We start from the raw sequence: 19,093 nt of genomic DNA, 5'->3' as shown, positions 1-19,093 counted from the left end.
GTAAACAACACAAAAAAAACCCCATAAACATATACATATCCACACATATGGAAAAAGCTTAAGATCTATAAAATCCCACACCATCATGCTTAGAAGTAGCTAAAATTCCTTCTTTGAAGAAAGGAGGGGGGAAAAAAAAAAAAAAAAAGAACAAAAAATTAGACATAGGAACTTCCCCATCCAAGAGGATATCTCAACTTTTGATTAAGAGCCGCGTTACATCAATTCAAGGCCTCTCTCAAGCAGAACAGTAAAAACTTCCGAACATTGTTATATCAGCATCCTTCTCAAACACACACTGAGGGCTTACAACTTTCCATTTGATTCTTGACCCCACAAATAACCTAGCATTACCAGCTGAGTACGAGTATCCATTTCCCTCATGCAATTCTTAGCCCTCAGCAGAAATTAATAAAAAGCTTTGCGTATTACATTATTTTGCTAAGTTTTATCCCTACAACAGGAAAGGGAAGCATCAGATCCCTTGTATTTCAAAACATACAGCAAGACTGCTAGCGTCATCTTTGACTTTTTGAGGCAGTAGCATTAACTGTCAAGTAGTTAAGTAAAAAAAGATAGCATTACAGGGGATGGTAAGAACTGGATACTGTGGAAAGATTTTTCACTGCATGTTGAAAATACCGTATGATTAAAAAAAGGAAGAGTAGCTAAAATCTGGGGAAAGTATGTTTAAAAAGAAATCTTGTATCTTGCATAAGTCAGCTCTAGAAAAATAGTTAATCTGCAGTCTGAAGAACAGCAAGTCCAGATGACTGAAACACCAAACGAAACAAATTATTCAGGAATCAATATTTTCCTGTATCACTAGCTGAAAAATGCTTTTTAAAAGTTAATCTCTTCAAAGTAGGTACACAGTATTACTCTTTCAGTTCAACCATTATTATATTCCCCAAACTTTCTATACGAAAGGCATAAAACAAAGAACAGGAGAGCTGTGAAAAAAGTGCTCTGCTGTTTGTGCCTACTACATCTTTTTTTCATTAAGTAACAAGACCTTATTCATACCTTGGTTATACTAAATATCTATAAGTGTGAGAAAGTAAAAGAAAACTCAGTATCTCTCCTAATACAAAAGAGGAAATTTCAAAGTTTTTTCATGAGTGCTTCACCCTATTTCATTAGCTTACTTCAATGAGCTATGAAATGCAAAATGTACATGATTCCACTTTTCTTCAATGCCACATTTCACCACTTATTTAAGCAACTTAAAAAAAAAAATAGCTATTAATAATGGACACACATCACATTTCTTCAGTCTCCCACTTTCAACAACAGTCAAGATTTGCTAGAAGTACTAAGCTGAGACACAAGAGATGGTCACAATACCTACGACTGTTCCTGACAGCATCATCTCATTTGACTGGTACTTCAATGAGGAAAATAGTTTAGAGTCTTTTTAAAATAACAAAACAAATGCAATACATAACAGCGTTTTAAAGGTTTCAATTGCTGAATTTGGTTGCATTACTACTTGAAATAAGCTGTCTGCTAAACTCAGTATTCCTTATTATTAGAACCCCATGATGTGTGCTTTCTGTTCTATACGTTGCTATTTAGAGTCATCAATAATCATTTAAGAATCAGATCTCGTTTTCTGCAGAAAGTTTATGGCTGATGATTCTAAATGAAGATGCATGAAGTACAAACAATAAAACTTAATGTTCAGAAACTAGGTAAAGTGAACTAAATCTAGAACACAAAAAAGCTAGAATAGAAAACACGCACATGAATTAATAGGTCCAATAACGGAAATCAGAAATCTCACAGAAACTTAAGAGTGTTTGGATAGAAGCTCAGTTCTAGCAATCTCAGTAAGCTCTCTCCCAAAGAGAATTTTCAATTAATATGCATATTGCTATAAGGAATTGCTATAACATGCTACAAGGAACACAAAACTTAAATAAAGTGTTTTTGAAAAAAGAGTATAAAAATATTTGTTTTCACCATACTTTCTAGAACAATACTTGAGCTCGAAAATAGGTATAAATTGAATAAATTAAGACTGGTTAACATTAAATGGTACATTACATACATGAAATACTGGACTTGATAAGCTATCTCATACCACCTTGCTGTTCAGTTATGTAGGGAAAAAGAGGTAAATTCTTTAAAATGTTTCACACTATTCCATGCAGCACAATATTCTTTAAGAAGAAAAAAAAAATGCAATCAACAGAAAGGCTAGAGAAAGAAACTTAGAAACTCGTTCTGGTTTTCTTTAAAGGACACTTCAGACAGCTTTCTCAGATTCTCCTCTGAGAATCTTCCTAGCCAGAAAATCATGAAGATGACTTTAGAATTTCAGGCCCGATTACTGCTTTCTCATTTTCTCCATGGATCACTGGCAAGGTGAGGAAGTTATGTCCAGTAAGTCAACCAGAGAGTAAAAAGTAATCAAAACAGGCCAATACCATTTCAGTGTTGTCTCTTAGTCAAAATACCCACAATCATTTTCAGTTTAGAAAACAGTAAAAGCTCTTTATTACTCTATTTATCTTCTATAATTGTCTTTAAAAGATTCACGTTAGATTTGTGTAAGAAATTCAAATTTTAGCACTTTTATTTCAATCCAAAAGAGCTAGGAGAACCAAGCAATCCTGGAACCTTCTCTCTAACATCGCCACAAGGTTGAGCAGCAGGCATTCACACCTCTACAGTTGTCCACAGATGCACGAAGCCTGAAACTCGCTACCTTATTCTTATATTCTTGGACTGTATTTCTGTGAAAGAATGGACTAATATTTACTAGAAGAAATAATATTTATTCCAGTTGACAGCACAGATTTCTTGCTTGTCAGAGAGAAAAAGAACTCCCTCCCCAAGTTACTCAAGTGGATTTTTCAAGCCTCATGACAGAAAGTCTTCACACCTGCCTCACCTAGGAAATGCACAGAGATCCTTAATCTCAACAGCTGTGCACTTAGTGTTAGGTTACACAAGGAGCACTCCTACTGTTTCTGATGAGGTATTTAGATAAGAGTTTATAGTTCTCTTGTCATATGTTTAATGCAGATATGCCCACAATAACATTATATACAAACTTCACCTGCACTTTTAAAGAGAGCTTGATGCTGGCATGATGCTGTTTTGAAAGACATTTAGTTCCACTTTCAAAAGCAAACATATAAAACAATTAAAAAGAATAAAGCCTAAAATAACAAGTATATTTTATTTGCTATGTTTTGCATTAATCAGGCAAGCAATACTTTTATTTTGCTGCTTTCCTTGACATGAATGCAAAAGTAGACTTCTAACCAAGATGACCTAAGGATATGAGACAAATGAGGTATAGGTAAAGGCACAGCAGATTTTTTGAAAAATGCCTGTGTTGATAACTCCAATTTGAAGTATTTACACATAGCTAGATGTTCAATCTTTGCACATTCAAAAATATCAAAACACAAACAAGTTCAACAAGGTTAGAAAGGACTTACTTTTATTGTAGCAGGTTGCTAGTACACCTTTATCTGCAGGACTGGTACTAATGTGCCAAATTTCACCCACTTGATGAAGGAGAACGTTTTTGTTTATAATGTTATTTTCATCATCAAAATCTATGATGTGAATCTGCAAATACAATAAAAAAAGAACATTAGGGTTTCAAATGTTTTCCTGTGGGTCTTAATTATACATGATGACTGCACAGAACAATTTAATGAGAATTTTATAACTGATATCTACTTTAATTAATTGTCATACTAACAGTTTAGTATATCATTGATTTCATGCAGGATACAATTTTCTAGAAAAACACAAGCAATTTCTCTATTTTGAGGAAATACCATGTTTATTCTTTTCAATTTTGCAACTTAAAGCTTGAAGGTGATTTTTCATTTTATGACTAATAGTAAATAAGCCACTCGTATTGCAATTCAACACTACTTATAGCAATAAACAGAAATAACAACATTAGAATCCTTAGTCTAAATGTCTGCACCAATTCTGTGTCCAAATCATTGAATTCAAACATCCTACAAAGAAAGAAGGGGAGAGAGAGGGAAAGGACTCTCATTTGAAACAAATACTATAAACTCAGTAAGAAACTTGTGAGAGTTCACTTCAGCAATCACATCTGTACCAATATATAAATCTGTAATACTTTTTATACTATATGGAAAAATAAAACATTGAACTGAAAGATGAAGAAAAACAATAATGTTTAAATATATAGATAAGATTATTAAAAAGACATACAGCTAGGTTTGCTTTTTGTGATTTTGATTTTTATTTGTTGCGGGTTTTTTGTTTGTTGGTTTTGTTTTTAAATAGTCTACATTACTCTCATTTTTCCTCCCTATTTTTAGTTAGTTGTTTTTCTATAGTTGCCTCAGAAATAGAAGAAATTGAGAAAGATTCTAGCCTGGCACAACACAGGCAAGTAACTTTACTCATGGGACTAATTCCACTAAGCTCAACAGTGAACAAATAAACTGTAGAAGACCCACAGTTTTTAGAGAACTGTATCCTCATTAAAAATTCATTAGCAAAGTTGGGTGAACAATGAAGAGAAAAAAAACCAAGAGACATCCTATCATAATGCCTGAATTCATTCTACTGAATTAACTACTGAATCACTGCAAAAATCTTAGCTACCCAGTATTGCAGAAAATTTTCTTAAAATACAGAAGCTGCTAAATAGGTCTCAACTTAGTCTAAATTGGTAATATTACACACAAATTTTTTTTTAAAGGGCTGAGCTTACATGTTACCTTTTTCTTTCCCTTCCAAATGCTGTCATCAGCAACTCATCCTTCAAATATAATGCTGGATCCTCATCACTTCTATTGTTCTTCCACTCTGTCATCCGAAGCATATAAGCACCTCTGCAGCTGATTAGCAAGTTGTCTTTTCAGACTTCATTTGTTGCCCTGAACCTAGAAATCTACCCAGGAGTCAGGACACTATCCATCTACCCCACCAACTGCATAACCATCTTCCTGTCCAACTTAAAGAGTGACCCTCCTGCCTTTCAAAACTCTCCAGAGTAACATCACTTAGACTTATCTATCGTTTCACTTTATTTTGGCTTTCTGTACATCCCCTCTCTGATCTATGCTCTGTATCCTGATTCAAGAGCTTCTGTCTATACAGAAAGCTCTTGCTCATTTCATCATTAAAGACCAGTTTAACCTCACGCCTTGTCTTCTGGGTTTTGGTTTTTTTTTTTTTTTTAATAAAAATTTAAAGACATCATCTATTCGGCCTTCTATGCTGCTCTAATCATTTTGATGTTCTGAATAAACTTACAACTTAAACCGTTACAAGTCAAACAAACAAACTTTACAAGCACAGAACTGGAAGGTAAAGAATAGCAACATATTCACACCTCTAAGGTAAAACATTTTCAACAGACTCATGGCAAGAAGAGTAACTCCTGTTGTTATTTTTACGCAGCAAAATACTGATAATTGGCTTTAGCATAACAGAGAGAAGAGGATCTCTGAAATTTACTGAATCAGGTATGTAAGAGAGAAACAGCATGAAATATGTGAAGATGTCATAGTTTAAAAAATAAAAGTTATTTTAGTTTCCCATGTAAGGCACAATCAGATCTGCTAAACATGCTTGTTTTCAACTGTCTCAAAAAGAAAAAAAAAAAAAAAAAAAAAGCACCAAGTGGGGGAAGGCAACCTTCCATTGCAGTCACTGAAGTCTCCTTTGGCAGCTCAACCCGAGACCCTGAAGGTGAACCACAAATCTAAATCCCATTTATTACAGTCACACACATTCTCTACCCACACTAACCAGGTTAAGAGGGTCACTCAGCACATGAGCTAAGGGAGTGCTCTTTACCCCATCTGAAGCCCTTTGAAGGCACAAATAACCAATTTCTCCTCTGGTGTTATGTTTCTGCTTTAGCTGACATCATGGATAGCTGGAAACTCTGCTGGAATACACAGTTAACCGATTAAAGGTCCAGACTGAGACTTTTAGGAAATATGAAATTTAGCGCTTATGCAAGGGTATTATTTATACCCTTTTGAGTTGAAAAACTGTATCTTTCACAGCTATGCCAGACAACACAGTCTACCAGAAAAAGTTGATCAGCTTAACAGAAAGAACTGCAAAAGTTCCCCCAATGTTTTTCTGCTAATGACCTTCTTAATCATGTTGATTTGAATACATGATAAATTGTATTTATCATATGGAATAGTGACTTTGCTAAATACTAAGGACAAAAGAATTTTCATAGAAAATGTACCAAATACTGTACCAGTGCAATGCCATGAAGACAAATATTTGCAGAAAGAAATATTCACCTATAATAACTGTCTGAACAGAACTGGACAAACTTCAGTTCTATGGGGTGTTATCCTTCGGCTCTTGAATCACGATCTTTCTAACTTTTCTTGATGGAGTGCAGAAATGAGCTTTACCATGGATTAGTTAGTGCAGCATATGGACACCATAGACGAGGATCTAGAAAACGGTGAGTGTAAGTAAGCTAAGTCCACACAGAGAACTTTCTCAACATGACTGTAATGTAATGGTTAACAATACATGTAATCATAGCTCTTGTGGAACACACCTCTTAGAAGTGACTGGTTTTATTACCAGTAACTACACAAATGAGTTACTAATCTGCTCTAATTACACTGGGAAAAATTCCCACTGAACACAAGTCTAAGTATTAAGGGAAAAGTAGTGAGATTTGAATGAGAACAAATAACTATTTAGTTCTCCTCAAAATCTGGAGGAATTATTAATTGCTAAGGAAATTACTAAGGAAGGGAGACTAAAACTAACCAGTTTCAACACAAAATCTCTCTTTTTCTTCAATTATGCAATCTCCATAATTGATTCTCTTTCATTGGGCACTCATGGGCAGCAGAGACTGGAGACTGAGGAACTGTTTTAGTTCAGCCAATACTCTGCTTTGTGACTATATAATGCCATGCATTAAGGTAACCCATGAAAATAAGTATTTTAGATTCTAACACACAAGACTGAAAATAACTTGGAGAGTTCTGAGAATGAGAGAGATCAGAAAAGAATAAGTGATGTATACTTCCTTCATATGCTTCCAAAGCATACAGTAAATGCATCAAACTAAGAACAGTATAAAAAGCCACAGTTTAGCAACAATGAAAGTACTGAGGACTAAAGTTCTAAATCTATGCTGTGTAGAACACAGATCTTGCATCAAAAAGAAACCACTTAAACAATTTCCTGCAAGTTATGAGGACCAAATGCCAAGTACTACACTGTTAATATCTCAAATATTGACAGAATATAAAGTCTTAGAAACATTTTTCTTTGCTTTGAAATACCAGTGTTAATAGCAAAATATTTTCACCAGATCTCCTATGAATGCCTAAACTGCTTCATACAGCAATAAACCTCAATGACGCAGAAGTTACCACGCCAGCTGTGCAACTACTGCTCTTTTATTTGCACTACAACTGTCCATGACCAGAAGGGAAGAAATACTCTGCACATGATGGTGCTGCATAAGAAACCTCTCGCTATGCAGCACTTGGTCAAGCACTAGAGGTTGCAAGCCACTCATGAGTTAGGTGAGCTAACGATAAAAGTTTTTAAGCAAATCTGGAGAACTTAGTGCTGAATTAAGCAATAACGACTTGAGGCCTACGGCACTTCTTGGGGATTAGCAACTAGCCGAGAGGAGCTGATGGCCCGAGGCACAGCTAAAGGCCAATAACCCCCAAACATTTGTTAATACCCTAGGAAGTGTCCTGCATTTCCATTATTAATGTTATTCATTGGAAAAAGAAAAGTATACTCAATAAAGTTGAAATGTGTATATAGAGATATTTCTAAAATATGTAGTATATGCCCAATCAACTTACCTAAATCAAAACATTTACATTATTGAAGATCTGCTGGATATCGACTGATAAGTGAGAACCATTCTTCAACTACAATTTTGCATCAGGATTTAATTAGTTGAACCAAGAATTAAAAAAACACTTGGAAACCACAGTAGAAAACCACATTATAACAAAATGGCTGAAGACCATTTGAGACAGCACAATCAAAAATATCATTTTGTGTATTTATTTTTAACTAAGTTTGTCCTGCCACTTCTTTTGTTACTGGTCTCACAAGTATTACCTGAAACATAAAGAAACCGAATATTCCATCCCCCTTATGCCTCTGAATATTTTTTTCCTTGAGCCTCATCCAGTATTATCACTGAGTAATAAACTCAAAACCTCACTGGGAATTGACAGTTCACATCTCCCAGAGCTATGGTTCTGAGTTCATTTTGTACAGTCCATTACAGACCAGTTTCAGAAGAGTCGGTGACTGTCTCCATTCTAGGAGCTTCTATGGTGGATGTCAGCCTTGGCTAACAGCCAGACTCCCACCCAGACACTTGTTCCCCCCTCAAGCAGGACAGGGGGAGAAAATGGGAAGAACAGGAATGAGAAAGCTCATGGGCCAAGCTAAAGACTGGGAGATCACTTACCAATTACTGTTGCGGGCAAACCAGACTTGGCTTGGGTAAATTAATTAATTTATTGCCAATTAAAATAAAAATGTAATTACCTAATTTGGGTCATGGGAAAGAAAAAGACAAACCTTAAATCAGCCCTTCTCTCCCCCCTTTCCCAGGCTTAACTTCACTCCAGACTCCTCTAACCCCCTTCAAGCGGCGCAGGGGGGTGTGGAGCAGCAGTGGTTACGGTCAGCGCATAGCATTTTCTCTCTGATGCTCTTTCCATCTCACTCTTCTCTCTTGCAGCATGGGGTCTTCATGGGCCACAGCTCCTTCAGGAACATCCACCTACTCTGGCACAGGTGCTCCACAGGCTGCAGTGGATACCTGCTCCACTATGTAGCACCTTCTGTGCCTCCTGACCTTGGTCTTACCTCTGCTGTTTCTCAGTCTTTGTTCCCTCCTCCTCTTTCCATCCAGCATTTTCTCCCCTTTCTTAAAATGTTTTCACAGAGATGCCACCAGGCTGACTGGCTCAGCTGTGTCCTGCGGCGGGTTCACTGGAACCAGCCATGTCTGGCACGGGCAACCCCTGGCCTCTTCTCACAGAGGCCACCACTGTAGCTCCCCTGCTACCAAAGGCTTGCCACCTGCACGCAGTACAACTTTCTAATTCTTCTGGCCTCAAGATCTTCTTCCAGTATGAAGGCATTTACTGAAATTTAGTCACAAAAATTAAAATTCCTGTACAAGTATTGTACACTTAACTGCAGAAGAAACAGCCCAATAGAAATTGAGCCACAAAAGTCACTCAAATTTTAGTTTAAGTTGTTGTTAAACTTATGATCAGAAAGGACATAGCTGATTGCCAGTAAGTAATAATGAAAAATCCAGTTTATGAAGCTTCACATACACAGAACTGTGCACATACCAGGAGTCCCATTAGAGGCAATCAAGGCTTAAAGACTTTTGTTTTACTTTGCATCTCTTCTGTGATTTAAAGATAGCTCCAGAGAATCTATAGATTTAAATTAACAAAAATATAGCAGTTTACTAAACCAATCTGATTTAGTCATACAATTTAGAAAAGTAATTTAATTTTCAGAAAATACACACAACTTTTATTCACTTACATTTCTTACCAGTATCTTTACATTCTACTCACAGAAGTCTTCAACTTGACTATCACTTAATGTTCACATTGAACAGGGGGGAGAAAGGAGGAGGAATGATATTGGAACAATGTTAAAAAAGAGGAAAAAAAATTACAACTGACATTTGACAGAAAAATTACCTGATTATCATATCTAAGAGACTGTGTTCCAACCAAGAATCTTATTGCATCCGTTTCTGCTGTCTGAGGTGTTAAAGCTCGTGCCTAGGGAAGAAGAAAGCCATTAGAAAAGTCCAATTAATAAAATACATTAATTTCAGGAAAAATCTTGAAACTTACATATCAATTATCATTTTAAGCATTACATTCTTACAATCTGCAGACTTTCCTGCCCTTTATGTCTATTTTGATTAATACGTTTTTTTTGTGCAGTTTCTCATATTTGTGAGGTGCATGGAACATATAGGTGCTAAATACATTATCTAGCCTTCATTATAACAGTGATAATATTCAATATTATAGCAGTTCTTCCAAACTAATTCTCTTTTATCAACTAAAAAAACTCCATGGAACAGTGGAGAATTCTTAAATACGCTACCTACAAAATCCAAGAAAGAGGCTGTTCTCGCAGAAGTTTTCAAACCATTCAGACTGAAGATGCCCACATAAAAATGAATTCTTTTTCTCACCATTAACCACCAAGTTTAGAAGAAAGTTAAAAAACAAACCCCTTCTTTTCCACTCCAGGCCACCAGAGATAAGAACTGTGTGAATGATGGGTAAGTAACAAATTATTTCTTCTATCAAAATTTTGTCATACTCTTATTATTTTGTTGTATTATTGTTAATGAGAATGCTAGACACTCTGCCTTGCTTCTTCAACTTGCACCAACCACGGCCTTGGAAGAAGCAAAACAAAACAGTTAAGGGCCATGGGAGACATTGAGAAATAAAGTATAGCTTGAACTGAAACCACAATTGCTAGTTTGCACTAGTCATTAGTAGAGACTGTCTTAGCTAATTTTGAGTAAATGGAAGCTAAACTAACATTCAAAGGCACTTTTAGCAACCGTAAGTAAACTGTGAGGAATATCCACTACTTCTCATGCAAAAGATACCCTAATAATATTGTTCAATATGAATTTTTTGTCAAAACAGAAAAACAAACCTTTACAATTCACATCCTATTTGACATAAAATAGTTCAGATCTCTTCAGATACTAAAGCCTGTATTGCAAGCAAATAGTTCAGAAGGATTCAGGTAACTGTTGAATGGCCCTTCCTACTGCCATCCCCTTGTGCAGTTAGCTAATGATTACATTCTGGATTCAGAACATTTAGCTTCAATATAGTCCTGTTTAAAACTTATTTTTAAATTAATATCAGAAAGATGCCTAGAAGCTTGGAAGGGAATATTTGAAATATATTATACCACAACACATAAATTTAGAACAATTTAATTCTAGAATAGCAACTTGAAGAGATTTTATTTTTCTTAAATAAGGCAAAGCAATCCAAGCCCTTGTTCTGGCAGTAACAATAAGAACCAACTCATTTTTCAGAATAAGCTCTGAACTCCTACAGAGCAGATAAGAAGTTTCTTGCATCTGAAAAGTGTGATTTAGACAATGTAATATTTTGCTTAAGATTGACCATAAAGAGTTAAAAAACTGCAATGAGCTTAGTAAGTATAGGCTAGTAGCATAACATTTATATAGGAAAAAAAGCACTAGAGAACATGATTCAGTGAGTAGTTTGTGTTCAAAACATACTCAAATGCAGATCAGAGATCAGTGTGAATCCATACTGATTTGTTTGTACTCTCCTATTTATGCAGCACTTACCTACAACAAGCCTAGACAGTGTTTCTGATTGACAGAAACAACTAATGTTCACCAAGAAGATTGCAGAAAAGCTTTTCTTTTGTCTTGAACATAATTTACATTTGCAGTTCTTTGGCAAGAGCTCCTTTTCATTTCAGATCTGCTTTTAATTATTTTGAAGAAAACACTAGAAATAAGCCAACAGCTATGTATCTCCTTCAATCAAGCAAGCTTCTGTTGTTCCTATAAGTCAAACAGAAGAAGAGACTTCCAGAATCTCCAATAAAATAAAGAAATAAAGGGGGTTTTCACCGCTTTTAAAGCCTTTCGAGTAAGACTTATCATGTTGCTTTCAAAAATGCATCAGATTAGACACAAAGTGCCCAAAATAAAATTATGTCAATACATGGTAACATTTATGCCACCAGCTTCTCTATCCCTTCTTTAAAATATTTTTGAATTATTTCCCATTTTGGGGGCGGGGGGGGGCGGGGAATCAAAGGCCTGAGAAGAATGTTTAAACCCAATTCACAACAAGAAACACACTACTCTTTATTCTCTGTCATAAAAGACTACAATACCCATAGAATACAAGGTTCAAACTCATCAAGCGTTCATAAATCAGGAAAATTTGATTCATAATAGTAATAACAGTACAATGGACTTTCGGTTGTCTCCTGCACAAAGATATGTCTAGTTTTGTCTACTTTGAGTTACTGTTAGAGAAACAGAAGTTATTTCAACAGATGAAGACACTGAGTAACCCTTGTGATGAACAACATAACTGAATTTGGAGTGCTGTCATGATCAAGAAGAGTGCCTTAAGTTTGTCATCTTGTACTGTAACCTGTCAGAGCAGGTTGCAAATAACATCCTTCACAAAAGCATCCTGCCTCATGACTGCAGCTACTAGATAGAAAATAAACAAAAAGCATAGTATAATGAATATTAATCTAAACCAATAGAGCTTATTATTTTTTATAAAAAGTCAGCTTCCACAGAACACTAAACTGCATATAGCCCCAAAAAGAGTTTACTACTTAAGATATTAAAGTATTATTTACTAAGAAAATGGCCACAATGCATAGAAAATACCCAGAACACACACCTGAAAGATGCGAACAGTGAGAAAACAAGCCCCACCTAACTGATACTTCTAAAGAATGCAACAACATATGTAATAAGATCATTTCATTTTTAAAGAAGGCCTAAGACTAGGAAAAAGTTATTAGCAAGCAAAGATTAAAACATCATGAACCACAAAGAACCTTTTGGTTACATGTCCAAATTTCATACTCACCAACAGCTCTATGAGGAAATGTGCACGGTTTAAAGCAGGTAGATTTATAAAACAGGGGTGATACAGAGGCAACTTGATTGTGATTGACACTTTAACCAAATATTTTAACAGTCTAGAAGGAAGTTTATAAATATGCAGTCAAAATTCCACTCAGCTAACACAAAGGAGATTCTGCCTTTGGAAAGCAAACACCAAAGACTTCTCAATGCCATACAAGTCTGCCAAGGAATCTGAATGAACCATCCCTCCTTAGAGGCTTTTCAAAGTCTACGTATTTATTCTGCATAGTGGTCTGTGGCTTCCCTAATTCTCATTTATTCCACTAAATTAAGGGTTGCACACAATCACAAAACAGAAAACCAAAGGAATGTAACAATTATCAATTCATCCCCGTGTTTTCAGGGGAAAAAAAAAAAAATCTCTGTGGCTGAGCAACTGTTGCAGAGATGCAGGAAATAGCATCACCATGCTCCAAAGGCATTCCTGACTAGTACTCTGTACATCATAGGACTAGACACTCTTACCCACACAGAATCTTTCAAGGTGACAAAAATCAATTTGGAGAAAAATTAAGGCTGAGGTAGAAAGGAGAGGGGAGAAAAAAAAACAACCTTAGGACTCAGGTGTAAGGAATATTGCAGGTTCTCAAATACTTAAATACATTATTTAATGAGAAATACTAGGTTCCACATGTCATATTCAAGAGACTTTTTTTTTTTTTTTTAAGAGACCATTGTGGCCTGCTATAGTACAGTTAAAACTCATACTCTTTTTTAAACTTTCTAAAACAAGGTGTGAATTCATACTTAAACAGAAATACAAAACTGAAGAGCCTATAGCGATGGTCACACTGAAGTCCAATATGGGCCAGGGAGACAGAATCTAGTCAAGCAAACATAACAAACTCACATTTTCATTTACTGTATCCTGTAGTACTTTAGAGAGCCATAAATTACACACCTTGAGAGGAATAACCATATGCATGCATGCAAAAATAAAAATTAAAAAAGCATTCATAATGCATCATCTGTTCCCAAGATAGTACAGCTGCCACGCTTTTAATAGCAGAACCACAAATACTGCGTGAGCTTTGAACATGCTATACTTCTACCACAGCAGAAAGTAAGTAAAACTAACCCCATAGTGAAGACCACCACCACCTTGGAGGAACAGAGATCTAAAAGAGAGCGGTGGGGGTGATAATGAGTCACATAAAGCTGAGTGTAGGAGGTTTTACTAGAAAAGAAAACAAAAAACAAATTTTTTTTTTTTGTAGTTTTATATATGATCGAAATCCCATGTTAGCATTTCCCACTGGCGATGGAACATCACAGATTTAAGATTTCACACCACCTCCCCATACGCAAATGGATAAATAATGAATGATACAGAAAACTTTTTATCCTGCTACTACTCCTATCATGGAAACTGTAGCTACTGCACATGTAACTAGAAAGCAAACATTACCTACCCCATTGCCAGAAGACAAATCCTTCCTTTACTGTATGCATTCAGAGATTAATTACAGATGTGGAAATGTGACTGTGCACTGCTGCATAGGTGTCCACACTCATTCTTAGACTGCGTAACTTGTGAGGTTAGACATTCTGGGCTTAAATTTCCTTCACTGATCTGAAATCTAAGGGTTTGGGGTTTTTTTACTTCCAAGTTGGATCCTTGCAGACTACTTTAACTGCTTCAGTAGCAGTTACTGCCCTTTCCCAACTAGTTATCATGCTAAACCTACCATTAAAGTGAAACACGGAGAAGTCCTTTGTTTCATTTGAAAAAAGAAACAACAAAAAAAACCAAAAAAAAAATCAGTGGATTAGTTTAAACTATCTAAAGGGAGGGTATAGAAAAGACAGACTCTTCGAGGTGCACAGCAACATGATGAGAGGCAGTGAACATATGTTGCAACATAGGAAAATTCAGACTAGACATTAGGAAAAAAATTCACAGTGAGGGTAGTCAAACACTGGAGCAGGATGCTCACATATGTTGTGGCATTCATAAACCATGAAAATACTCAAAACTCAGCTGGACAAGGCCTCTAAACAACCTCATCTATTGAATCTACTTTGAGAAGGGTATTGGAATAGAGGGATCTCCAAAGGTCCCTTCAAACCTACATTAGTTTGCGATCCTATGAAATTCTTGCAAAGTAATCTGAGCTGGTCACGCAATTTGCATAATTATCATCAGCAGAGCTGTACAGACTGTCATGACAGCTCCTTTTGATAGGAGCTGTCCATATCTCCAACACAGGCAGTTATGCACCCACTGGATGAGTACACCTTACTTCTACAGTGCGCTTGTTTGAATACAGTGGTTTGAGCAGAAACAGTGCTGACGTATTCCTGATCTTGTTTACTACAGAGGTGACTCCACTATTGAAAGCTTAACCTCCCTTTATGCTCTTACTTGAATCTGTGCCACAGAATTGAGTAATTTGCTAATCCACAACAAAAAAGAGAGTATCAGATCCCAGAACTGCTTGAGATGCTGATATCTAGTAAGCCTACAAAAAAAATTGGCAATTAACAGACTCATACTAGACTGCATTGCCCTTATCAAAGACAAAGGCGTAAATACATCTCCCTGACAAGATGTAGAAAAGATACTCATCTGGGAAGAGGAAGAGTAATATAAAATGAGTTTAAAAAAAAAAAAATTAAAAAGGGTTGAATATTGATCTCAATAAAGAATTACTGAAGAGTTTGAAAGAGTTCACATGAAGGCTCTAGAGTCTTATTCCAACATATTTTAGAAGACCAAAATTACATCAATATGAAGAAAGCCTTGCTACACTCATCTGAAATACAGCCAGATTAATATTGCCTATTTGTGGGCAAATAAAAGTGAAAAGAATAGTGTATCACCTATGATGAACTAGCTACCAGTTTGTAAGAACACCTGTGAAAATGATTCATGGAAGAAAGGACTGAAAGTTTGGAACCAGTCATGCACCTTTGTGAATCAGATTTTGTTGAGCACACTGTGGACGAAGAAGATCCTGTTAACATGCAGGAGCCCACCAAATTGCCTGATGAAGATACAGCAAAACATGTTTGAGGGGGAAATCAAAAAGCTGAGACATACTAATTAACATCGCATATTATCCTCAAAGGGTAAGCAAAGAAAACAAAAAAGCAACAAAACCTGACTCATAGGAAGACAGTAGGATGTTCCCAGAAATTCATAGGTTAGGTAACCAACTATGTAGCCTGGTTTCCATGAGACAAGAAAGAAAAATAACAAGGAGCATGACCAAATTTTTTTACCCAGTGATGGTGATGAGGAAACAGGTACAGCTACACATCAGGGAAAAGTTAATCCGAGAAAAAAACTGCCACAAACTGTAAGGAAACAAAGGCAGGCTTGAGCAAAGACTTGAGCAAACTCCTACTCAAAAGAACCCCAACCAAACTCTAACAAAACAAAACAAACAAACAAAAAAACCTACAGATATACTCATCAGGAGAAACCCAGCCCCTGAAACGTTATTCCTGTCAGGTGCATATGCTTAACAGATCCTACTGCATACATAGAAATTATGGTCAAAAGAATAACAGGCTCACACTGAATTAAGACACAGCTTTGACACCACATAAGCTAGCTGCTCTCATCTTAGAAACAAGTCCTGAAATGCATCACATGTAAAGGAAAAGGACAACAAAGACTTAACTGCAAATCCACTGCAAAAACAGACATTTATTTATGCAATGCAAAGGGCATGCAAAAACCTAGAATATGAGCGTGACAAACAGCAGTATAAACAGCAATCAGTGTGCCAGAATGCAGGAAAGTAACTGGAGACTGGGCATCATGTCCATGTCTACACCAAGCTCAATGTAATGTTGGGCAAAGCCCATGTTCCACCTTACCATGACAGACCACCTGCAGAATAATAAAAACCTCTGAGAGAAAGAAATAGAACAGAGCCTGCAGAGAGAAGGGTCTTTGACAACAGCAAGAGATGATCCAGAGGAACAAAATGACAAACGTCAAAGAGATAAAGAAGGTTGTTTTAAAGCAAGTGCTTTATAGAACCGTAATGCACTGACTCTCTACACTTTGTTTGTAAGTTCTCCTGAAACTTTCCCTTCTCCACGTCTTTTGAAATACCAGCCAAATACACAAAATTACTTTTTTAATTAGACTGTTACCATTTAGGGCATTAATGGGCAAAGAAAAAAGGATCAGTACTTCTTCAATACATATTTTGTCTTGCTGATGCATTGCACTGGTTTGGTATCAGCAAACAAGAAAACATACACTGACCCCAACATTTGAATATTTGCACTAAGCGTCATACAATCAAAAGAATTTCTGCAACCCCATGTATCATTTGAAATTCATACAATCAATCTGTACTAACAAGCAGTGAACTTGCAATACAGAATGTAAAGGACATAGTATTTGGCTTGCAGTCCCCAAATCTGAATTTGAAGTTATTTGACCATCTGCTTATGCTCAAAACTAGAAATAGTATACTGCTACTTGGGAGGGTGGGAGCAGAGAAGGGGAGAGGGCTGGCTTTGCTGATGCCTCATTCTGGAGGCAAAGTACAAGTTCCCCCCACCCACCCTGAGAAGCCCTAGCCTGATGTTGTGAATATTATTTCTGCCTTCTGGCACAATTTCAATTTTCAAGTAGGTACACTTTGATCTTTACTTAGGTAGGACAGCCTTGTTACCCCACCACAGTAGGAGACCCTCTTATCATCAACTGTGATAAGCTGCAGTGACTCTATCAATGAAGAGGCTGGCAGCACACAGGCCCAGGTGACCTTTAGTGCTCTCAGACAGCTGCTTTCTCCAAGGCTTTCACACCACAAGAATTCCCACCACTGACATATTTAGTGCACTGACCCTATTCCAAAGACTGACAGATTCTGTAAACCCTCACGGCAACAAAAGCAACCCTCACACAAAGCCTTGCATAGCACAATCATCCTTAGAAATCCCGCTTTCACACTGTCACTGTTCATTTATCATGAACTGTAATGGTAACAATCATCTTTTAATAGTTCCTTCAAGTTCACATAACTGTATCTTCATATTGTCATTAGTCTGTACCATACCTAATATTATCAAGATCCTGCTAATTGCTTGAGGGTCCTGAAAGAAATAGTTACCACCTGATCCATTTCATGTATTACAAAGATCTTTGGGGGATTAGTTAAGAGAGTTTTTCTACTTATCTACTTTTTTCCCCCTAGTAAAACTTTAAACCTAACAGTATGTTAGACTGAAGTTCCACGAGAAATCCTCCCAGCTGAAATGCTGCCTTCCAGAAGGGTCCTGAAGAGAGAGGCAGATAGGAAAACAAGTGAGAGAATACGCACTCAGGCTGGATTAAAATATACAGGATTGGCACTGATGAGGCAAGTAATCTTAGAAAAGAAAGAGCACTGAGACAAAAACTAGGAATTTCACTAAGACTTTATCATGCAGTTTCTTGAACTGATTCAATTTTCAAAATAAATCCTCCAAAGACATCTCTAAAGCTGTATCAAAATTATTATCTACATTCTGTTTAGGCCATTGTCTCTCATCCCACAAGAGACCACAAAAGCTCTTCCAGGGAAGAGAACTCCACTGCCAATAGGAGCATAGGCTCTCCACCGGTTCTACTCCCATAGTGGGAGCACAGGAGAGCCCAAGAGGCAGCACAGGTTTCCCTGGGTACCGCACAAGTGACACACATCTTCCCAAAAGAGCTCCCTTTCCCCCCTCCTTCTAATAAATCTACACTTGCCTTGTACTCCATCAAAGGTAGGTCAATTGAGCTATTCTCAATACATACTGGTATTATACATATACACACATTGTAAGAGACCTGTGACCGATCTATTTCAGTTGGTACTTTGCACCGCTTTAAGATTCTTATTCTAAGAAGTCACATTTGGCTTTAGGGAAATTAAGTTTCACCTTACTCTTGAAAGCAGGCAAAAAAGTTCTAAAAATCAATAGTCTCTGTTCAGATACATAAAACCTGTTAACAACTAACTGACAATACAGTATGGGCCAAGTATTGCTTATTCAAGAAGCACGACAGGACCACAATGCAGTACACAAACTGGCAAAGCAGTAGTGCACTTTTTTTAAGCCTGCTTCAGCCAGACCCCATCTCAGGGTGCAGCTAGAGTTGCTCTTGTGTAGTACATCCCTGTGGTCAGCCAGCAGGCTTTCTACTGTCCTTGCACTTTTTTTAAGCCTGCTTCAGCCAGACCCCATCTCAGGGTGCAGCTAGAGTTGCTCTTGTGTAGTACATCCCTGTGGTCAGCCAGCAGGCTTTCTACTGTCCTTTCATAGAATCATAGAAAAGTTTGGGTTGGAAGGGACCTCTAAAGGTCATCCAGTCCAACTCCCCTGCCGTGGGCAGGGACATCTTCAACTAGATCAGGTTGCTCAGAGCCCCGTCCA

General features: G+C 36.8%; 1 protein-coding gene across 1 annotated transcript in view; it reads right to left on the bottom strand.

Moving 5' to 3' along the window:
- TSSC1 (tumor suppressing subtransferable candidate 1) overlaps positions 1–11,707 on the bottom strand; it is an 88,548-nt gene extending 76,841 nt beyond the window's left edge. The window contains exons 1-3 of the mRNA XM_009275627.1: positions 11,675–11,707; positions 9,720–9,803; positions 3,456–3,588 (exon numbers count right to left, since the gene is read on the bottom strand). Of these exons, the coding sequence (XP_009273902.1) occupies positions 3,456–3,588; positions 9,720–9,803; positions 11,675–11,707 (250 nt within the window). The remainder of the gene's footprint in view (positions 1–3,455; positions 3,589–9,719; positions 9,804–11,674) is intronic.
- Positions 11,708–19,093: the final 7,386 nt, after the last annotated feature.

This window comes from Aptenodytes forsteri, unplaced genomic scaffold (genome assembly GCF_000699145.1).
Source record: "Aptenodytes forsteri isolate BGI_AS27 unplaced genomic scaffold, ASM69914v1 Scaffold94, whole genome shotgun sequence".
Taxonomy (NCBI): Eukaryota; Metazoa; Chordata; class Aves; order Sphenisciformes; family Spheniscidae; genus Aptenodytes; species Aptenodytes forsteri.
Note: the sequence above shows the minus strand (reverse complement) of the source record. Positions and strands in the feature narration are given on the sequence as shown.